The sequence below is a fragment of the Oncorhynchus nerka genome, linkage group LG9a (assembly GCF_034236695.1).
Source record: "Oncorhynchus nerka isolate Pitt River linkage group LG9a, Oner_Uvic_2.0, whole genome shotgun sequence".
In the NCBI taxonomy this organism is placed as follows: domain Eukaryota; kingdom Metazoa; phylum Chordata; class Actinopteri; order Salmoniformes; family Salmonidae; genus Oncorhynchus; species Oncorhynchus nerka.
Window position 1 is genome coordinate 48,937,567 of NC_088404.1, and position 22,347 is coordinate 48,959,913.

At 43.0% G+C, this 22,347-nt stretch overlaps 2 protein-coding genes across 7 annotated transcripts in view; one reads left to right on the forward strand and one right to left on the reverse strand.

Moving 5' to 3' along the window:
* The first annotated feature begins 690 nt into the window (after positions 1-690).
* Positions 691-19,152, forward strand: LOC115134456 (mucin-2-like). 3 transcript variants are annotated; one of them, XM_029668441.2, is made up of 3 exons: positions 691-952; positions 1,384-1,431; positions 10,872-19,152. In XM_029668441.2, exon 3 carries the CDS (start codon positions 10,887-10,889, stop codon positions 14,346-14,348), a length of 3,462 nt encoding a protein of 1,153 aa, XP_029524301.1. In that variant the 5' UTR covers positions 691-952; positions 1,384-1,431; positions 10,872-10,886; the 3' UTR covers positions 14,349-19,152. The 3 variants fall into 3 exon arrangements, with proteins under 3 accessions (XP_029524301.1, XP_029524302.1, XP_064878730.1); XM_029668442.2 differs by lacking the exon at positions 1,384-1,431; XM_065022658.1 differs by lacking the exons at positions 691-952; positions 1,384-1,431 and adding an exon at positions 8,414-8,455.
* LOC115134458 (non-muscle caldesmon-like) overlaps positions 4,397-22,347 on the reverse strand; it is a 77,407-nt gene continuing 59,456 nt past the window's right edge. For 2 of the 4 annotated variants that reach the window (XM_029668445.2, XM_029668446.2), the window contains 4 exons: positions 17,228-17,326; positions 16,174-16,257; positions 15,943-16,054; positions 4,397-5,811 (listed from right to left, as the gene is read on the reverse strand). In XM_029668445.2, coding sequence (XP_029524305.2) covers positions 5,789-5,811; positions 15,943-16,054; positions 16,174-16,257; positions 17,228-17,326 — 318 coding nt within the window. In that variant the 3' untranslated portion in view covers positions 4,397-5,788. The remainder of the gene's footprint in view (positions 5,812-15,942; positions 16,055-16,173; positions 16,258-17,227; positions 17,327-22,347) is intronic. The other 2 variants (XM_065022660.1, XM_029668447.2) reach the window with 2 other exon arrangements.

The window sequence follows — 22,347 nt, forward strand, 5'->3', positions numbered from 1 at the left end:
ACATAATGTATGCCAATGGCCCGGTCAAATGAGGACAGGATCTGTGGACAGTCTGTACTTTTTCAACACTTTACATTATTTGCTGAATCAACTTTCAGGGTCTTCAGCAGCTTTAAAATAGTATTTGGACTGACCAGTGGGTCTAATTCACGCAAATACAAGACACAACCATAGTAATCTTCCCATTATAGCCTATTTATGAAGTATTCTATAATGGGAAGATTACTGTGGCTGTGTCTTGTATTTGTGTGCATTAGATTCTCACCAGGGCCCGTATCCACAAAGTGTCTCAGAGTAGGAGAGATGATCTAGGATCAGGTCCCCACCTGTCCATATAATCTTATTTATTATGATATGAAACTGATCCTAGATCAGCACTCATACCCTGAGAGGTTTTGTGGATACGGGCCCAGTGCTCTAAGAACTAACTGTCATACTGAGAATGTTTCTCATTTTTCTAGCTTCATTAAGACCCTTACAGATATGCGATATCATGAATTTCCCTCTTTAACTGTGTTATGGGTGCCTGATTGGACTGATGTATTAGGCGGACCATGCTGTGCCCTGGCTGGAGCTGTGATTGGTTAACATTTCGGGCGAATTGGCAGAGAAAAGCTTCTTGAGCTGAGCTGGCTCATGCTTTTCTGCAGGGGGCGCCACTCTGAAAGAGTATTTTTCAGAGAGGAGGATCTGGTCGCCGCAGCGAGGGGTGGTGATATCTAAGGTGCTATGGCCACCCCCTGACTGGCTGACGGTCGCAGTTAGCGCGCTGACACGACCGAGCACATTCTGAGCTTAGGGCTCAGATTTTATTTTTGGACTGCCATGGAGACTGGCCCTTCCATTTGTAGGAAGGGGGTATAGTTGCGCTCAACATGAGCCTTCCGCTCTGACACTCCGGGCTGGGACAAGCAGGCAGCAGCCGGCCGACCCCCAAGCAGCAGTCACACAGGTAAATACACTACAATTTATTTTCGACAGCTCGTAGTAATGTGTTTATGCTATTGGCTGGGTGGTAGAGCACTGAGACAGTGTTAGAGCTGTTGAAGCCAGCCCCCAGGAGGCTGTATTATATACTGTAGCCCCATTATGGCTACAACTATTTGACATGTCTTCAAAGAGCAAAGGGATTTTCGATGCAATGTTAAAGCTTTGTATTTCGGGTGTTGCATTCCAGGAGTCATAACTGGAACGAGATAGCATCATGGTTAAAACAATAATGGTTTATGTTCTGATACTCCTACGCGATACTCCTACACTACTTGTATATGTTAACCTATGAACATATAACACACAGGGTGGTAGAATGTTTATTGTTGAAGTACAAGCTGGTACAGTGTTTTAAGTTGAATCTGTAAATGTTTTTGCTTCTTCAAATGTAAGGGGACTCCCCTGTCCAGCGTGTTTGTCAACTGTAGTAAGCATTACCTGGTAAGCTCAATGCTGTTATATATATTTTTTATAGCTTTACTGATCATGTGCTCATTAACTAAATGCATGTGCATGTTTTTAGGGGTAGGGGATGGGAGATTTTTCTTCCCACCTAAGGTGGACACCCAAAAGCCATTGTATGATGCATGGCTATTATTACCCTTTCCTCTTTTGAACTTGCATCTTGGAGGTGCTCCAAAAGCCTAACCTACCAGAGCCTTAAAAGGATGACCTCCTCTCATGTATCAGGAGGCAGGTCCAGTCTCTGTTACTGTAGCAGAGTGGCCCCTTTAAAACATGATCAGAAGTGGCCTACATTTGAGTTTGACTACTAGCAGAGGCCTCAAACAGCCATATTCAACTGATGGACCGCGGTCCAGATCCGGAACATGGACCGCGTGTACTGACTTGAACTCAGTCAGGCTTTCAACTTAATGATGCTGCTGAAAGTTGTAGTAGTGGAATGCACATGGTGCAATTTCGAAATTTGGTAGTGCATAATCAGTTTTCCTCTTGTCATGTCATTCACTGACAGACCATAGAGAGCTATTTCTAACATGTCAAAAATATAGAATTGATCAATTACTAGCCCATGTTAGCTAGGTAGGTAATTTAGGCTAACCAGCTAGGCTAACCAGCTATCTAAATCTTGTAGTTATCATGGCCATATTATGTGCCCAGGGGCCTCGACATGTCAAGACGTGTAGAATTGCAGGAAATGTGCTTTAAATCTGCACACTTTTCTCTCCGCCCCATGGCAAAATAGGTAGAATTGCAGCAAATGAGCTTTAAAACTAGTTAGGGATGGGCGGGACGCAAATATCTCAACTGGCCAATTGCCAGGGAAAGTGCAGAACGCCAAATTCAAATGAAATACTATCAAATTCAAAATTTCATTAAATCACACATGTAAGATACTCAATTAAAGCTACACTCGTTGTGAATCCAGCCAACATGTCAGACTTTTAAAATGCTTTTCGGCGAAAGCATAAGAAGCTATTATCTGATAGCCTGCACCATCTGCACCAGCAGTAAACAAAGGAGTTAGCATATTTCAACCCTGCAGGCGCTACACAAAACGCTGAAATAAAATATAAAACATGCATTACCTTTGACGAGCTTCTTTTGTTGGCACTCCAATATGTCCCATAAACATCACAAAAGGTCCTTTTGTTTGATTAATTCCATCCATATATATCCAAAATGTCCATTTCTAAAGCGCGTTTGATCCAGAAAAAAAACAGCTTACAAAAAACGCAACGTCACTACAAAATATTTCAAAAGTTGCCTATAAACTTTGCCAAAATATTTCAAACTACTTTTGTAATACAACTTTAGGTATTTTTAAACGTTAATAATCGATCAAATTGTAGATGGGGCAATCTGTGTTCAATACAGGAATGAAAACAAACCGGCGCCACTTTTCACATCTTGCGCAACTCACAAAAGTGTACCCAGTTCCTAGTTGGCCTACTTCTTCATTGCACAAAGGAATAACCTCAATCAAATTCCAAAGACTGGTGACATCCAGTGGAAGCGGTAGGAACTGAAAACAGGTTCCTAAGAAATATCCCTTGGCAATAACAGCCAGGGAACAGAGAGAGGCAAAATAAAAACATTCTGAACAGTTAGTCCTCAGGGTTTTGCCTGCTACATAAGTTCTGTTATACTCACAGACATGATTCAAACAGTTTTAGAAACTTCAGAGTGTTTTATATCAAAATCTATGAATAATATGCATATCTTATATTATTGGCATGAGTAGCAGGAAATTGAAATTGGGCATGCTATTTATCCAAAAGTGAAAATTCTGACCCCTAGCCTCAAGAATGGCAAACATTTTGTCTATGATCAACGAGAGGGGTGTAAACAGTTTTAACAGTTTGGGGTCACATGGGTTGCGAGCAGTTTTTTTTCTCAATACACCAATAATAGACAATATCCATCCGGACCTTTGCCACCTAGGACATTTGTGTGACCGTACCTTCTCAAATAGTAGTTTAGTGTCCCTGGCCTAAATCATACAAACCTACATAAAAAAAAATATTTAAGTAAAAAGGTATTTGATGTGCCATTATACATGCAATTTCCATTATTAAACAAGAAAGAAGGTTGTGAGAGATAAATATGATATCCTGACTTGTAGGCTTATGACATTCCTTTTCAATCTAAATACAGCTATCAAGGTCTGAACTTTAAAAGGTTTACAGCCATCAAGGTTTAAAAAAGATACGGGTCAAGATCTTCCAATTATATCATTTGTTTACTGTGCATAACAAAACTCTGACCTACTCAAATGGCCATGACCACAAGTGACATCACGGGGGTCAAATGCTCAACATTCACTTTCACTCTCAATCAATACTTGGACCTGTAGGTTGCAGGCCAAGTATGGCTGCCAGTCAGACCTCACACTGTCACAGTAACAGTATCTAACTGCCCAGACCTCATAGTGTCACAGTAATACAGAATATAAAAACATGTAATATACCAGCAACATAGTTTTTGGTATATTTGATCTTTATTGGTAATTTGTACAGTAAACCCACAGGCACAAGTGTCAGTGTCTTCACACATTACTTTGCCTTGTTGTTATGTACAGTACAGTAATTAGACCAATATATGCTCTTAGGTTCTATCTGATATGCATAAGCAGCCCCTCAGGTATTTTCTCGGCCATTGATTTACTGTCCCCGTCGAGTGAAAGTGATGCACCCTGCCTGTACAGGACATGACTGAGCATCTATAGAAGGGAGCAGGTGATCAGCAGCCCTCCTCTCTACTCTCTGCCTAAAATTAGGCCAAGGAACCTTCCAGTATCAGCTGTGAGGCCTTAATTGCAGGGAGTGTTAAACTTGACTGCCCTCCTTCGCTTTCCACTCACTACGCCTCTTTATCCTCTGCAAATGGCAGTTGTCTAGCTGCGTAAAATGTACTGAACAAAATGCTACGAACCAAATACATACATCATCGTACAAAATGCTTTATTTCATGTCAGAAACAAATAGGTTTAAGGTAAATAAAGTTTTAACACAAAAAAAGAAGTAATCACAATATTGTCACATTAGTAGCATAAGTAAGGATGTGAAAAACCCCAGTGTGCATCACTGGAAACAGAATCATGGTTAAATGGCAGGATGAAATGTTAATATGTGTGAAATAAAGTGGAAATAATTTGACAGACAAGCAATGTTCTCTTACCAGGTTATTCAGTTACCAAAAAACAATTAGGCATTTCAATGCAGAATTTTATGCATGAAAAAAAAAATAGATGAATCGCTTAAAAGCCAGTGTAGCCTAGTGTTTAACACCTTATTCATGCGGATGTCTGGATAATCTCTGTGCTCAAATAAATGCCAGAAGAAAAACACATTTTTTAAACATAATATTACAAATAACGGGCTCAGTGACTAAACTTCCCAAACCTGGAAATATGACAAAGAGTTACCATTTCATATTCTAAGCTTGGGTTTTATGTTCCTTTCTGCATAATTTCCAACATACATGTACTGTAAATGCATTCACCTAATACTTTTCAATGGCATAAACAAAGAAGAGAAACAACCATTGAGTAAAAAACAAACATTCATACTGTATATACATTAACATATGTGGCATATACTTTTGACAAGTAACCAAATATACACCGAGTGTACAAAACATTAAGGGCACCTTCCTAATATTAATCCCTCCCCACACACACACTTTTGCCCTCAGAACTTTCTCAATTTGTCTGGCATGGACTCTACAAGGTGTCAAAAGCGTTTCACAGGGATGCTGGCCCATGTTGACTCCAATGCTGCCCACAATTGTGTCAAGTTGGCTGGATGTCCTTTGGGTGGTGGACCATTCTTGATACACACCAGAAACTGTTGAGCGTGAAACACACAGGAACGTTGCAGTTCTTGACACAAACCGGTGCATGAATGGAACACACACAATACATGTCTAAATTGTCTTAAGGCTTAAAAATCCTTCTTTAATGTGTCTCCTCCCCTTAATCTACACCTATGGAAGTGACTTAAACAAGTGACATCAATAAGGGGTCATAGCATTCACCTGGATTAATCTGGTCAGTCTATGTCACGGAAACAGCAGATGTTTTGTACATGTCTGGAGATTAAATGGAATTGGGGAGTTCTCATTGCTTTGTACAAACTGAATATACAGACATACAAAACAAAAACAACGGCTAACCATTTTTAAAAGTTCTCTAAAGTTACCTACTAAAGGTGGTAGGAAAGGTATAAAGGTATGCTACTTCAGGATATCATCACAGGGTTGGCTGACAAGCAAACGGTGTTGTTGAAGTTCATACCGTCTTGAGAAGAAAGTCTTTGCCACCAACACATGTTTTTCAATATTCACCATGGGGTAGGTCTGAAAAAGAAATAAAAAAGTATTCAGATGTTTGTTTACCAATGGTGTGTTGATTATGTTTTTGATGGTCAATGAATAAGTCAGCCACTGATCTACACTCTTAGAAAAAAAGGGTTCCAAAAGGGTTATTTGCAGAGGGACCAGGGTTTGGAAGACGAAGGTTCTTTGGAAGGCAAGGTTCGACATAGAACCCTTCTGAATTTGAATAAGCTTTTTATTGTATTTTTCTTTCTTTCTGTAGTGACTTGAGCGTTAGTGTTTACCTCAGTGTTTAAACCTGAACCCTGTAGAGTTTTCAAAAATGTTTTAAACTGTAAAATGCCTTCGGAAAGTATTCAGACCCCTTGATTCTTTCCACATTTTGTTACGTTACAGCCTTATTCTAAAATGGATTACATAATTTTTCCCCCTCATCAATCAACACACAATACCCCATAATGACAAAGCAAAAACAGGGTTTTAGAAATGTTTGCTAATTCAATAAAATAAAATAAACAGAAATTCCTTATTTACATAAGTATTCAGACCCTTTGCTATGAGACTCGAAATTGAGCTCAGGTGCATCCTGTTTCTGCAACGTTATTGGAGTCCACCTGTGTTAAATTCAATTGAATGGACATGATTTGGAAAGGCACACACCTGTCTATATAAGGTCCCACAGTTGATAGTGCATGTCAGAGAAAAAAACAAGCCATGAGGTTGAAGGAAATGTCCGTAGAGCTCAGAGACAGGGTTGTGTCGAGGCACAGATCTGGGGGAGGGTAACAAAAAAAATCTGCAGTATTAAAGGTCCCCAAGAACACAGTGGCCTCCATCATTCTTAATTGGAAGAAGTTTGGAACCACCCAGACTCTTCCTGAGGCCTCCCGGCACAGTGGTCTAAGGCACTACATCGCAGTGCTAGAGGCGTCACTGCAGATCCGGGTTTGATCCCGGGCTGTGTCGCAGCCGGCCGATATGCAGCATTTACGGTGAATGCAGTCTCCTCTAAAGCGGGAACATTGCCTTTAAATTTCAATATGCTGAACTTCCGCAACGCAGATTGAATAGAGCCCTAATTCTGTAAAGAGGTAAATTAACACTCAGTGATATAAAATAACCCCATGTGTTGGTGTGTTGGAGTGAGATTGTGTTATTTTTACTATGTGCTGAGTAAAACACTCAAAACCATGCCCATTATTATCATATTTTCCAGCATGCTCTACAGCAGGTCGATTTTTAGAATTGTTTGCCTAACTATCTGTGTTATTGCATGTACAAGTATTGACTGATCTTATGCCACATAAAGATAAATAACATAGGTTTTTCTAAACTAATCCAATCTGTTAGTAGCAAGAATTATTGCACTCGTTACTGAGATGGTTGTTCCAGTTTAGATGGTTTAGGTAGTCTCATATATACATTTTCCCTACCCTGGCAGTCATTCTGAAAGCAGGTTGCAAGTGATTAAAAACAACTCTGGTCAATGTCCACACCCGTGGAAATCTAATTAGCATAATAAAAAAATCCCCATAAAAATCTGTCAGTTTAAACTAGAGATATCGCAATCCACCGCATCCGACTATGTCGCACTTCTGCATCTGCGGTGAAAGGTGACAGAGCTAGAGTGGTGTTTTGTCAGACCATGAGACCCGATAATTGTTTTTCTCAAAAAATCATCTGTAGTTTCCAAACGGTTTGGCCTACAAACTATACTGAACAAAAATATAAACGCAACATGCAATAATTTCAACAATTTTACCGAGTTACATTTCAGTTCAGGAAATCAGTCAATTGAAATAATGTCATTAGACCCTAATCTATGGATTTCATATGACTGTGCAGGGGCGCAACCATGGGTGGGCCTAGGAGGGCATAGGGTCACCCACTTGGGAGCTAGGCCCACCCACAGGGTAGCCAGGCCCAGCCAATCAGAATTAGTTTTTCCCCACGAAAGGGATTTATTACAGACAGAAATGTTCTTGTTTCATCAGTTGTCTGGTCTCAGACAATCCTGCAGGGGAAGAAGCCGGATGTGGAAGTCCTGGGATGGCTTGGTTTGGTCTGCGTGAGGCCGGTTGGATGGACAGCCAAATTCTCTAAAACAACGGAGGCGGCTTATGGTAGAGAAATTAACATTAAAATCTCTGCCAACAGTTCTGGTGGACATTCCTGCAGTCAGCATGCCAATTGCACTCTTCCTTAAGGCTTGAGAGATCTGTGGCATTGTGGTGTGTGACAAAACTGCACATTTTACAGTGGCCTTTTATTGTCCCCAGCAGAAGGTGCACCTGTGTAATGATCATGCTGTTTAATCAGTTCCTTGATATGCCACACCTGTCAGATGGATGGATTATCTTGGTAAAGGAGAAATTCTCACTAACAGGAATATAAACTCATTTCTGCCCAAAAATTTGACAAATCATTTTTGGGATCTTTTATTTGAGCTCATGAAACATGGGACCAACACTTTACATATTGCGTTTATATTTTTGTTCAGTATATTATTACCACTCTATGGAACATGATGGTTTTCTCCGTTTTGTTCTATGACTCCGTTTTGCCCACAAGCGTCTTGGGACTTGTCTGAAGTTGGTACAGTTGATCTGCCAACTTCTGTCTGTAGCATCTGAACAGTATGGGCTACACACTACTATGTGTAAAGGTGAGACTCTCACGAACATGTACATGTTGGGTGTTTAGTGCCAAAAACAGGGGGTTAAAAACATGTTAAAAAATATATATAACAAATGTTTCCTGATCTTTCTTACAGTGCCATACGAATTTCTCCTATTTTGTTGCCTTAAAACCTGAAATTAAAATATAATTTTGTTTTTTTATCATTTGATTTGCATAACATGCCTACCATTTTGAAGATGCAAAATTATTTTTTTGTTGTTGTGAAAAACAAGAAATAAGACAAAAAAACAGAAAACTTGAGCGTGCATAACTATTCACCCCCCCCAAAGTCAATACTTTGTAGGGACACATTTTGCAGAAATTACAGCTGCAAGTCTCTTGGGATATGTCTCTATTAGCTTGGCACATCTAGCCACTGGGATTTCTGCCCATTCTTCAAGGCAAAACTGCTCCAACTCCTTCAAGTTGGATGGGTTCCTGCTGGTGTACAGCAATCTATAAGTCATACCAAAGATTCTCAATTGGATTGAGGTCTGGGCTTTGACGAGGCCATTCCAAAACATTTAAATGTTTCCCCTTAAACCACTCGAGTGTTGCTTTAGCAGTATGTTTAGGATCATTGTCCTGCTGGAAGGTGAACCACCGTCCCAGTCGCAAATCTCTGGAAGACTGAAACAGGTTTCCCTCAATAATTTCCCCGTATCTAGCGCCATCCATCAATCCTTCAAATCTGAGCAATTTCCCAGTCCCTGCTGATGACAAGAATCCCCACAGCATGGTGCTGCCACCACCATGCTTCACTGTGGGGATGCTTTTCTTGGGGTGATGAGAGGTGTTGGGTTTGTGCCAGACATAGCGTTTTTCTTGATTGCCAAAAAGCTCAATTTTAGTCTCATCTGAACAGCGTACCCTCTTCCATATGTTTGGGGAGTCTCCCACATGCCTTTTGGCGAACACCAAATGTTTTTGCTTATTTTTTTCTTTAAGCAATGGCTTTTTTCTGGCCACACTTCCGTCAAGCCCAGCTCTGTGGAGTGTACGGCATAAAGTGGTCCTATGGAAAGGTACTTTCCACTGTGGAGCTTTGCAGCTCCTTCAGGGTTATCTGTGTTTTTTTTGTTGCCTCTCTGATTAATGCCTCCTTGCCTGGTCCGTGAGTTTTGGTGGGCGGCTCTCTCTTGGCAGGTTTGTTGTGGTGCCATATTCTTTCCATTTTTTAATAATGGATTTAATGGTGCTCCGAGGGATGTTCAAAGTTTCTGATATTTTTTTATAACCCAACCCTAATCTGTATTTCTCCACAACTTTGTTCCTGACCTGTTTGGAGAGGTCCGTGGTCTCCTTGGCCCCTTGCTTAGTGGTGTTGCAGACTCATTCAGAACAGGTGTATATATACTGAGATCATCTGACAGATCATGTGACACTTAGATTGCACACAGGTGGACTTTATTTAATTAACCAGATCTTATTTAGGGGCTTCATAGCAAAGGGGGTGAATACACATGCACACACCACTTTTCAATTTTTTTGAAACAAGTAATATTTTTCATTTCACTTCACCTATTTAGACTATTGGACTATTTAGGACTATTTTGTGTATGTCCATTACATGAAATCCAAATAAAAATACATTTAAATTACAGGTTGTAATGCAACAAAATAGGAAAAACGCCAAGGGGGTGAATACCTTTGCAAGGCACTGTATATTGCTTAGATATAGGACAAACACTTCAGAACAAACTTCCTTTAGATTTTTTTGGGGGGGACTATCTGTTGTTCCATGTAGTGAATCTGTTATTCAATGCGTTTGTATGGGCTAATGGCAGTAAGGCCCAACATTTTTTTAATTAAAAATAATTGTTTTATAACACCACCACTGTGGCCCTCAAAGAAAGGCATTATGGTATGTGTTATGTATTGTAAATACTAATATGGCTGGTGGAACCATTCAGAGGGTTCTAGGAAGAAGATAAGGGTTCTGGGTAGAACACTTCATAGACGGTTTTAGGAAGGATCTTAAGATAATAAAAGGGTTCTTCATAGAACCATTTATAAAAGGTTCTAGGAAGAACCCATCACAGAGGGTTCTAGGTAGAACCCTACGCAAAATGAAGAACCCTATATGGTTCTATTTAGCACCTTTTTTTCTAAGTGTGTATACCATGGGCCGAGATGGGGGTAGAGAGCAGCTCTAAGGGGCTGTTGAATTTGGGTGTAGAGAGCAGCTCTAAGGTGCTGTTGAATTTGGGGGTGGAGAGCAGCTCTAAGGATACATTGAATTTGGGGGTGGAGAGCAGCTCTCAGGATACGTTGAATTTGGGGGTGGAGAGCATCTCTAAGGAGGGTTGAATTGATTGTAAACTGCCCCTTTTCTTCTAACACAATACCATATCATTGATAACCAAAGAAATATTCCTCACACTGTCTTATATTCTTTTCAGGGGGTTAAACTGCTCATGGCTGCCAGTTATAGCAATGTCACTGAACCAGGCCTGCTGTCCCAGCAGTACCCTCCAGCTCTACTGCCCAAGCCTGGCAAGGAAAATGTTAGACTCCAGAAACTACTCAAGAAAACAGAGAAAAAAATCAAGAAAAAAGCTTCCCCTGAAACGACAAAGACACCGGTCCCTTTCCGCTCAAACCTCTCCCCTGTGAATGAAGCAAGCCCTGACTTGGAACACAGTGATCACTCAACCCCTCCTAAAACCCCAGATGCACCCTTCTACACACAGCACCCCAGATTCGCTGTCAGGCCAGCCTATCGGCATGTGCCATCCCCTTACCCGCAACAACGAGGAGCCACTTTTGGTGGTACAACAAGGTTCTCCCCAAAGCCATATGCTGCTCCAGGACCCACCTTCTCCCAGCATGTGGCCCCACTCTACACATTTACTCCAACAACTCCATCACCCATTCCAGGGCCAGTCTCACATGCAGTGGCACCCACAACGCCTGTGCCAACTTCCTCTGTGCCTGAAGTGACAATCACAACTGCTGCTCAAATTGCACCTCCAGTCCCTGCTCCAGTTGCTCTTGTCACAGTCACTTCTGCTGCCACACAACCTACTCTGCGACTAGCCCCAGTAGTAATACACCGCAAAAGTCCAAGTCCACGGTTTAAAGCTACCGAAGCTACACTAAAAGCACCCAAACCGATGTTTGATGTCCGTCAAATTCGGGTATATACTGCATCTAAGTCCCCCCTGCATGATTACACTGGAAAGACATTTACTGCAGACACATTACCTCGGAGTAGAACACCCACACCAGACATCAGATGGGAAATAACACCAACAGCTGAAATCAGAAGGAGTGCAACACCGGCATCTGAAGTGAAAAGCAATTTAACTTTGACATCAGAAATCAAAAGAGTTGCAACGTCTAAAATGAATCAAGGTACAACGCCGACATCGGAAATCAAAAGAAGTTTAACACCGACACCTGAAGTCAAAAGGAGTGCAACACCTACATCTGGGGTAAAAAGAGGTTTAACGTCCAGACCTGAAATCCAAAGGAGTGCAACGCCTACATCTGAAGTGAAAAGAGCTAAAACGCCAACTCATGACTTTTTAACACCAAGAACTAATTTAGGTCGACCTAAGACACCCTCATATCGTGTGTCCCGTGCCAAAACACCTGTTTTTGAAATATCAAGACCCAACCCACTTTTATTTGCTGTCTCACCCATTACTATAGATTCACATAGATCTAAAACACCAACACCTGGTTCTAATTCTGCCAATCCATCTTTGTCTAGTTCTCAAAATCTGCCAATGTCTGAGCCTTCAACATCACCATCAACTAGTCAGGGTGCAAGAACTCCAAATGGGGAAGTGACATCAAAAGAGACTCCTACACCTAAATCACCTCCTGAAAACACTTTAAAACCAGAGGCTCCTCGACAAAAAGCTCTAATAGGTGAGTCTACCAGACCAAAGACCTCTACAGCTTCATTAGACTATCAAAGACCAAAGACCCCAACAAATGTCACACCAACTCCTACAGAACCCTCATATCAAAGACCCAAGACTCTAACCAAAGAAACACTAAAGCCTACAGCACCCTCATATGGGTACCAAAGACCCAATACTCCAACAATTATCACACTAAAGCCTACTGCACCCTCCTATCAAAGACCCAAGACTCCAACAAAAAAAACACTAGAGCCTACAGAACCCTCACATGGGTACCAAAGACCCAAGACTCCAACCAAAGACACATCAAAATCTACAGCACCCTCAGATGGGTATCAAAGGCCCAAGACTCCAACCAATGAGACACCAAAGCCTACTGCACCATCATATGGATATCAAATTCCCAAGACACCCTCGAATGAAGAGCCTAAACCAATGACTCCAACAATCGGGTATCAAAGGTCAACAACACCTGTAGTTGGGTATCAAAGACCACAACCACCAGCAGGTTATCAAAGGCCAAAGACTCCCACAGCTGGGGTATCATCCATTGGATTTCAAAGGCCCAATACACCAACATATGTGGCCCCTAAATCAACCCATACATATTATGGGTTGACTCCTGCTGCATATGTTGCCCATGGTGGAATCCAACGTGTCTCACCTTCATTCGGCATATCCAGGTCTAAGACGCATGCTCTAGAGGAATCTAAAACCACAACGCAAGGGTTGGAAGCATCTAACATACCTACCCAAGAGTTACTTGTAAAAACACATCCTTTGCCCATGGTGTCCAACCAGGAAGCATCCTCCAAGGAAAAAATCCCTTTAAATGAGGCCATAATATCCACGACTCCAGCAGATAAGCTTCTGCTTCCAATCATTGTTGTTACACAAGCTGAAGATGTCTCAGAACCAAGCGTATCCACAGCTGTAACCAGCAAAATGGCAACTCCTGTTTCAGAAACACCAAAGGTTAAAACTGTGGCCAACACAAGACCATGGGCTAAATCTCCAACACCCGAGGCTAAGAAACCAGAGATTAAAACCCCAATTTATGGAGTCATCCCAAAACCCAAGACACCCACCACAGAAACCCAACACCCTGTGCCTTCTGCTGCAAACAAAGATGCCAGCAAGACAATACCTCCTGTCTCAAAAACAGAATCTCCTGTGGCTAAAGCCAGGGTACAACAAGAAGAGTTAAAGGAATCACCAGAGCCTAAAATGCCCACCAAAGCAATCTCTGAGTCTAAACCAGCAGGGACAAAGCCGACTACTTCTTCTCCACTTGGAAAGACCTCAGCTCCTGAGAAGCCTTTGGTGGCTGTTCAGTCTCCGGCTAAGCCAAAGGATAACCAAGAAGCCCAACCTGAAAAGGCGGTGTCAGCTCCAATCACACCATCAACAGAGAAGGAAGAGGGAAAAGACTCTTCCCCAGCAGCTGCACCCCTTCTTAAAGTGATCCAAAAGCCAAAGGGCATGATGAAGTCTAAACTCAGTGGTTGGTCACGGCTCAAGAAGCATATGGTGGTGGAAGAAGAACCACCTACGTCCCCAGAATCAAATCCTATGAAAGACACCGCAAAGGGAACTGAGCAGGAGGGAGGTGAAGCGAAAACGGATGAAACGGTGTCATTTAAAGACATGGTGGCAGCTGTAACGGCTGACGATCCTCCCAAGGCAGCAAAGAAGTGGGATTCTCTTCTCTTTGATATGTTCTCCTCTAAAGAGAAGATTATGCAGGTGATTGAAGCTAGCAAAAGTGAGGAGGAGAAAAAAGAGCAGCCAAAGGATGCACCAAAAGAAATTCCATCCTTTGCCCATCGTCTGCCTGTCCTCCTTTTCAGCCCAAAGTTTGATGCCAAAAGGCTAAGAGAGGCTGCATCAAGGCCACTTACAAAAATTTCGACAGTGTTTGAGATGGGTCTCATAGGGCGTAAAAATAAAGATGAGGAACCAAAAGACTTTAACAGAACAGCTAGAGGGTTCACCTGTCCTTAAACCATGTCTCTTTGGACTGGTAAAAATTTAACAGAAAAACATTTTGAAAAATTCTGTTAAATGTTTTGTTTTACAGGTGTAGACATAGTAGTCATAATGTACAGGTCCTGTGTAATAGTCTCTCTGCTTGACACAGGGTACAATATTTAAGACGGTCTCTTAGAGAATGTGGTCTGAACTTCACATCTGACTATGTTACGGATGTGTCTGAATGTCTCTTTCTCTGACAGTATGAAAATATTACCTTGAAAATCAGAGCAGAAGGAAAAATATATTTTTGTCTTAAAGGAATTCAGACCTCTCGTGAGATTAAAATGTACAAAGATTAAGTAAATCTCAGAGCTTCTTTTTTGTCCACTGTTAAACCATGATAGGAGAATGAATGACTTTTGCAGACCTCCACACATCTTTTTTTCAAAAGTGGTCCTGAGACTGTAGTGTAATGCATTTAGGCACACCACCTACTGAAAACTAGACTGAACAGTATATTGATGTAGGATTTGGTTATCGGAAGAAATCTGACTCCAGGGGATTCAGAGTAACGTAACCAAATAAGGATGAAAAAAGGAAGAGAGGATGAAGGTAGAAGGAGTGTATATTTCTCCAAATGGTGCTATTTCCGCACGTTTTTCAAATACACTTTAGATATTCAGGCGCTTCTTAGAAGTTAGAATGTTTAATTACACTACATATGCTAATGCCAGCTTTGCCATCTTCCTTTTTAGGAGTACAGGTCATTGAGAGTGTTATTTGAGATCTTGGGTTGCTAACTCCTGGGAGATGAGGAAGCTATATGAAGGAAGTGTTTAACCTTTGGCATGGATGGATGAGGGGTCAGGGGGAGGCCTTGTGGGATATGGAGGCAAGTGATGATAAATGCGAAGAAAAATGTATACAGTAAGTACTTAGGGCAGATTCCTAATTTGAGATCCACGAATTTCCCAATTGACATCAATGCAGGATTAACGTGAAAGTTAAATTTAGCATGTTTCACAGAGTTTTCAAATATGCAGCTTTCAAACGAGGTACCCAGAATAGTCAAGAGCTGAGAGTGACATTTGACCTTAAGGTTCTCTAGGTTCGTCAGCTTGTTATTGATGCTTTACGTTTGTGTTTCATGCATGGACTATATAAAAAGATTAAGAACATTATCTCCTATTGACAGAGTGATGTTCAACCGTTTTGCAATCTGATGTTTATCTGTATAAGTGTACAGTAAATGTTATTTTCTATATATTTTTGATAAAAGAGAAAGAAAAAAAACTTGAATAGGAAAAAGCTGATTTTGGTTTATGTTTGACATAGAAAGTTCATCTTGAACTACAGAATGAAATAGAGAAAATGTATTCTGTAGTGAAGATAATGGTCAGAGCAAGGTCAAGGGCAAAGCTATTGCCCTTTTGGTGTTTGATAAAATAAATATTATTAAATTGTAGCTGGTATTTTGTCTATAATTGTTGGTTTTTATCTGCAGAACCAGCAGAATAAAAAGGTGTTTTTTGCCTAAGAAAATATGAGTTATTATTGGACTACTCATGGTAATTACAGTAATGTTTTAAAGTGTATGATTATTGTATAGACCCAGTTATCGCACCTGCTTTTCCATTGGTGTACTCATCCATATATTCATCATCATCAACAGGAATCTTCGCATACTTGCCATGAGCAGTCATCACAAATTTGTACCTTTTACCAGATGGATTGCCCTGAAAAGCATAGGGACTGATTTAGAACAGAAATCATTTGCCACAGTAAATACACTGAGTTTGTCACAGAATATTCAAATACTGTATGTGTATGTCTGCGAGCGAGTGAGCGTACTCACCTTTGCCCCTAATCTCCCAGGGGATGTTTCTCCAATGATCTCCCACATGTTCTTTTTCTGCATCACGTCACCAGCTTTTACATCCTGGGGAATGAACAGCACCAAACAGAAACTCAGCTGTATATCAAATGATTTTGTCAGCCATGCAAGACAAGCAATCCTCTTGGCTTTGGTTCTGAACCGCCACAACAGAATTACACCCCAGAAGGGGGCAGCCTTGGATGAAGCTCACTGCACAAACGCTCCTCTGATTCTCCGCATGCCTGTACACAGCTGTACTGCAAACACTTACGTGTGGAAGAGTTCAGAAGGAAACTGAGAGGACAGGGAATGAAAGCGAAAAGAGCAGTAACCTTGAGAAGGGAGGACATGAAGAGAGTTGAAATGAGAAGACGGAGGAAGGAAAGTAAAGGAAGTAGATACACAAATGTTTCACTAATGCTGTATTTTGATGAAAACGATTCAGTCTCTGTAAAGGGGATGCGACACCCCGTGTGTCATCGTACAACAGTGTCCAACCTTAAGCCACCTATGTAAAGGGGATGCCAGTGCTAGATAATAGTGACAGGGAAGCCGTTTGTGGTAATGTATATTCCACAGGTAATCTCTTGTGAGCAGAATACATAAACATAAATGGTACCATAGATCTCTTTATAGATCTCTTTATACTATGGGCACTGATAGCTAAGCATTAGTTCCGGTGCTTGGGTTTTTCGTCACATGTTATTTAGACAAATCATGATTTCGCAGGTGTTGGCATCTTGATTTTCATTAAGGGAGAGGACATTTGGCCCATAAACTTGTCCGTAACTTGCAGAGAGAGAGGTTGGAGCTCCTTGTTCTGGTTCCATTCCTCGTTCTAGCATCTCTTCATCGCCTCTCTTAACACTTATGGAATCAGAACATAATTAAGAAGCTGACCAACTAGCTATGCAAGACTTTAGTTCTGGGTTAACCAAGATTACTCAGGTGGAGACTGGTGAAATGCAGAGCCATATACAGTACATGTATACCCATATATACTGTACATAGCTCTGTTCTGAGATAAACTTACAGCTGGTCTCAGGGGCGAGTTCCTGCTTGTGCCATCTGGGTTCCCCTTCACCCACTGGGTGATCAGGTCTGCCACACCCACCTTCAGACCCTCAGCATTCTGCTGACACACACACAGACATACGTCAACTCAGGCATTCAACAAGACACTTCCATTCATTATGTATTCGATAGTGTCTTGTGACAGTTACATATAAATGTAGCTGTCCAGCACACACAATAGATTTGGTTTTGGGTGGGCAGGCTAACAGCTACTGCTACATACTATTGAATACCTCTGAGGTACAGGAGAGAGGGGCTGGGGGAAACCACACATTTGTGGTAGAGAGTAAAAATAAACTACAGACTTATGCGCCTCTGATCCCTACCGCCGTGGCTCACAGGGTGTTTGTTATTCCACTCGCCCCGGGTCAAGTTGCCATGCCTTTTCCGGATACCTCAAAGAACCTTGGCCTGCACACGACGAATGAGATGCAGTAATTAAACACATCAGGGAGAGTCAAGTGCTATGGCCTGGGGTGGGAGGACTATAAACAGAGGTGTGAGATCACACCCATACAATAGCATGAAGAGAAGCATTAGGACTGATATATTTAGACATCTGCACAGTGTGAAAATGTATTTTGAAAGCGCTAGCTAGGTATGTCTGTGTCTCTAGTCTGCAGTATAACTCAAGGCAGCTACTGTATGTAAAAGAGCATGTTTTGTATCCATAAGCACTGCTGCTAAATTGTTGCCGCCACTCCACTTTATATCTATAAAGTACCAGTCAAAAGTTTGGACACACCTACTTATTCAAGGGTTTTTCTTTATTTTTTACGATTTTCTACAGTGTAGAATAATAGTGAAGATATCACACGTATGAAATAACACATATGGAATCATGTGGTAACCAAAAAAAGTGTTAAACAAATCAAAATATATTTTATATTTGAGATTCTTCAAAGTTTGCCTTGATGACAGCTTTGCACACTCTTGGCATTCTCTCAACCAGCTTAGTTATGAAGTCACCTGGAATTAATTTCAATTACCATGTGTGCCTTGTTAAAAGTTAATTTGGGGAATTTCTTTCCTTCTTAATGTATTTGAGCTGATCAGCTGTGTTGTGACAAGGTAGGTGTGGTATACAGAGGAGAGCCCTATTTGGTAAAATACCAAGTCTATATTATGGCAAGAACTGCTCAAATAAGCAAAGAGAAACGACTGTCTATCATTACTTTAAAACATGAAGGTCAGTCAATCCGCAACATTTCAAGAACTTTGAAAGTTTCTTCAAGTGCAGTCACAAAACCATCAAGCGCTATGATGAAACTGGCTCTCATGAGGACCGCCACAGGAAAGGAAGACCCAGAGCTACCTCTGCTGTAGAGGATAAGTTCATTAGAGTTACCAGCCACAGAAATTGCAGCCCAAATAAATGCTTCAGAGTTCATGTCAGAGACACATCTCAACATCAACTGTTCAGAGTAGACTGCGTGAATCAGTCCTTCATGGTATAATTGCTGCAAAAAAACACTACTAAAGGACACCAATAATAAGAAGAGATTTGCTTTGGCCAAGAAACACGAGCAATGGACATTAGAGAGTGTCACGAATATTACCGAAGGTGACTCCCCTTCTTGTTCGGGTGGCGCTCGGCGGTCGTCGTCGCCGGTCTACTAGCTATCGCCGATCCGTTGTTCTGTGTTTGTTTAGTTCTGTCAAATTGGTAGCACCTGTTTCTTGTTTGGTTGTTAGGATAGGGTTATATATAGTCTGTTCAGCCCGCTTCTGTTTCGTGCGGGCTTGTTCTCCTGTTTCTTTGTTTGAGTGTATTTTGGTTGGCATTTGGGTTTCACGCTGTCCGTTTATATTTCTGTTCATTTGTGTTTCCACTTTTGTACATGTTATGTTTCCAGGACATTAAAGCGTGTTGTTTTTCCCACATCCTTTGCTCTCTGCGCCTGACTCCACACCTCTTCACTCATTTACACGTAACAGAAGCCCGCACCTTCTATGGAGTCAGCAGGAGCAGCGACCACTCCTCTTCCCACTATGGAAGAGCGAGTTCAACATCACACGTCCATCCTCCATCGCCTAGGATCAGCGATGGATCAGATGATGGAGAGGATGGATCGTTGGGAGAGGAATGGTTTCCCTACTACTACCCCACCGACCCTCCTACCAGCAACTCTACCATCTCCCCCATCTGGATCCGGTTCCAGCGCTCTGCACATGACGCCTCCGAGGAATTACGATGGAGCAGCGACGGGGTGCCAGGGATTCCTGCTGCAATTAGACCTCTACCTGGCCACCGTTCGGCCGGCCCCCTCGGAGGAGGAGAGAGTAGGGGTCCTCATCACCTGCCTGACCGGTAGAGCCCTGGAGTGGGCTAATGCGGTCTGGAACGGGCCCGACTCAGCGAAGGACAACTACCCGGAGTTCATCCGCCGTTTCAGGGCCGTGTTCGATCACCCTCCAGAAGGTCGGGCGGCGGGTGAGAGATTGTTCCATCTTAGACAGGGGACGAAGAGCGCGCAGGACTTCGCGCTGGAGTTCCGGACCTTGGCTGCGGGAGCAGGGTGGAACGACAGGGCCCTGATAGACCATTACAGGTGTAGCCTGAGAGAGGACGTCCGTAGGGAGCTGGCCTGTCGGGATACTACGCTTAGCCTGGATGGACTGATAGACCTGTCGATCCGGTTGGACCATCTGCTAGCTGCTCGTGGACGTTCTGAAAGGGTCCTGTCAGTTCTACCTCCTGATCATCCTGCCCCTATCCCGATGGAGCTAGGAGGGACTGCGTCAAGGGAGATCGGAGGAGGAAGCTCCTCCTGTACCAGTTGTGGCCGGAGAGGGCACACGTCTGGTCGGTGCTGGAGGAATTCATCTGGGAATCGTGAGGGCAGGCAGAACACTCATCGGTCACCCCAGGTGAGTAAGCACCACACTCTCCCAGAGTTTCCTGTTGGTCACATGTTCCTATTAATTTGTTTCCTTAATTATTCTCCTTCTCTCCAGCATAAGGCACTGGTAGATTCAGGCGCAGCTGGAAACTTTATAGATCGCGGACTCGCTCAGAGGTTGAGGATTCCGTTAGTAAAAGTAGACCCCCCTTTTCCCGTGCACTCTTTAGATAGTCGACCATTAGGGTCAGGGCTGGTAAAGAAAGCCACAATTTCGTTGGAGATGATTACGCAGGGGAATCACAAGGAGCGAATTAGTTTGTTCCTTATCGATTCACCTGCGTTTCCAGTTGTTCTGGGGATTCCCTGGCTAGCTATTCATAATCCTACGATTTCGTGGAAACAGGGAACTCTACAGGGGTGGTCTGATGAGTGTTCAGGCAGGTGTGTAGGGGTATCCATCGGTGCGACAACGGTGGAGAGTCCAGACCAGGTTTCCACCGTGCGCATTCCAGCTGAGTATGACGATTTGGCTATCGTTTTCAGTAAAAAGAAAGCGACCCAATTACCACCCCATAGGCAGGGGGATTGCGTGATAAATCTCCAGGGTAACGCTGCACTCCCCAGGAGTCATGTGTATCCTTTGTCCCAGGAGGAGAAGGTGGCTATGGAAACTTATATCACCGAGGCTCTGGGACAGGGGTACATTCAGCCCTCCATGTCACCTGTCTCCTCGAGTTTATTTTTTGTGAAGAAAAAAGATGGTGGTTTACGTCCGTGTATTGATTATAGAGGTCTAAATTCCATCACAGTGGGTTTTAGTTACCCACTACCTCTCATTGCTACGGCAGTGGAATCATTAAACCCCTACAACTCATCCAGAACGCCGCAGCCCGTCTGGTGTTCAACCTTCCCAAGTTCTCTCACGTCACCCCGCTCCTCCGCTCTCTCCACTGGCTTCCAGTTGAAGCTCGCATCCGCTACAAGACCATGGTGCTTGCCTACGGAGCTGTGAGGGGAACGGCACCTCACTACCTCCAGGCTCTGATCAGGCCCTACACCCAAACAAGGGCACTGCGTTCATCCACCTCTGGCCTGCTCGCCTCCCTACCACTGAGGAAGTACAGTTCCCGCTCAGCCCAGTCAAAACTGTTCGCTGCTCTGGCCCCCCAATGGTGGAACAAACTCCCTCACGACGCCAGGACAGCGGAGTCAATCACCACCTTCCGGAGACACCTGAAACCCCACCTCTTTAAGGAATACCTAGGATAGGATAAAGTAATCCTTCTCCCCTCCCCCCTTAAAAGACCTAGATGCACTATTGTAAAGTGGCTGTTCCACTGGATGTCATAAGGTGAAAGCACCAATTTGTAAGTCGCTCTGGATAAGAGCGTCTGCTAAATGACTTAAATGTAAATGTAAATGATTTCACGGAGCGCAGTTCTTCACTAAACTGGATCTCAGGAGTGCTTATAATTTGGTGCGTATTCGGGAGGGAGATGAGTGGAAAACTGCATTTAGCACTACGTCGGGCCATTATGAGTACCTCGTCATGCCATACGGTTTAAAGAATGCTCCAGCTATATTTCAATCCTTTGTGGATGAAATACTCAGAGACCTGCACGGACAGGGTGTAGTGGTGTATATTGACGATATTTTGATCTACTCTGCTACACGCACTGAGCATGTATCTCTTGTGCGCAAGGTTCTTAGACGACTGCTGGAGCATGACCTGTATGTGAAGGCGGAGAAATTTGAGTTTTCCAAACAATCAGTTTCCTTCCTGGGTTATCGCATTTCCAGCTCTGGTTTGGTAATGGAGGGTGACCGCATAAAGGCCGTGCGTAGTTGACCGACTCCGACCACGGTAAAGGAGGTGCAGCGGTTCTTGGGATTTGCCAATTACTACCGGAGGTTTATCCGGGGTTTTGGTCAGGTAGCTGCCCCTATTACCTCACTGCTGAAGGGGGGGCCGGCGCGTTTGCAGTGGTCAGCAGAGGCGAACGGAGCTTTTCATAAGTTGAAGGCGATGTTTACTGAGGCGCCGGTGTTGGCACATCCGGACCCTTCTTTGGCGTTTATAGTAGAGGTGGACGCATCCGAGGCTGGGGTTGGAGCGGTGCTCTCACAGCGTTCGGGTGTGCCTCCGAAACTCCGCCCCTGTGCCTTTTTTTCAAAGAAACTCGGGCCAGCGGAGCGGAATTATGATGTGGGGGATAGGGAGTTGTTGGCTATG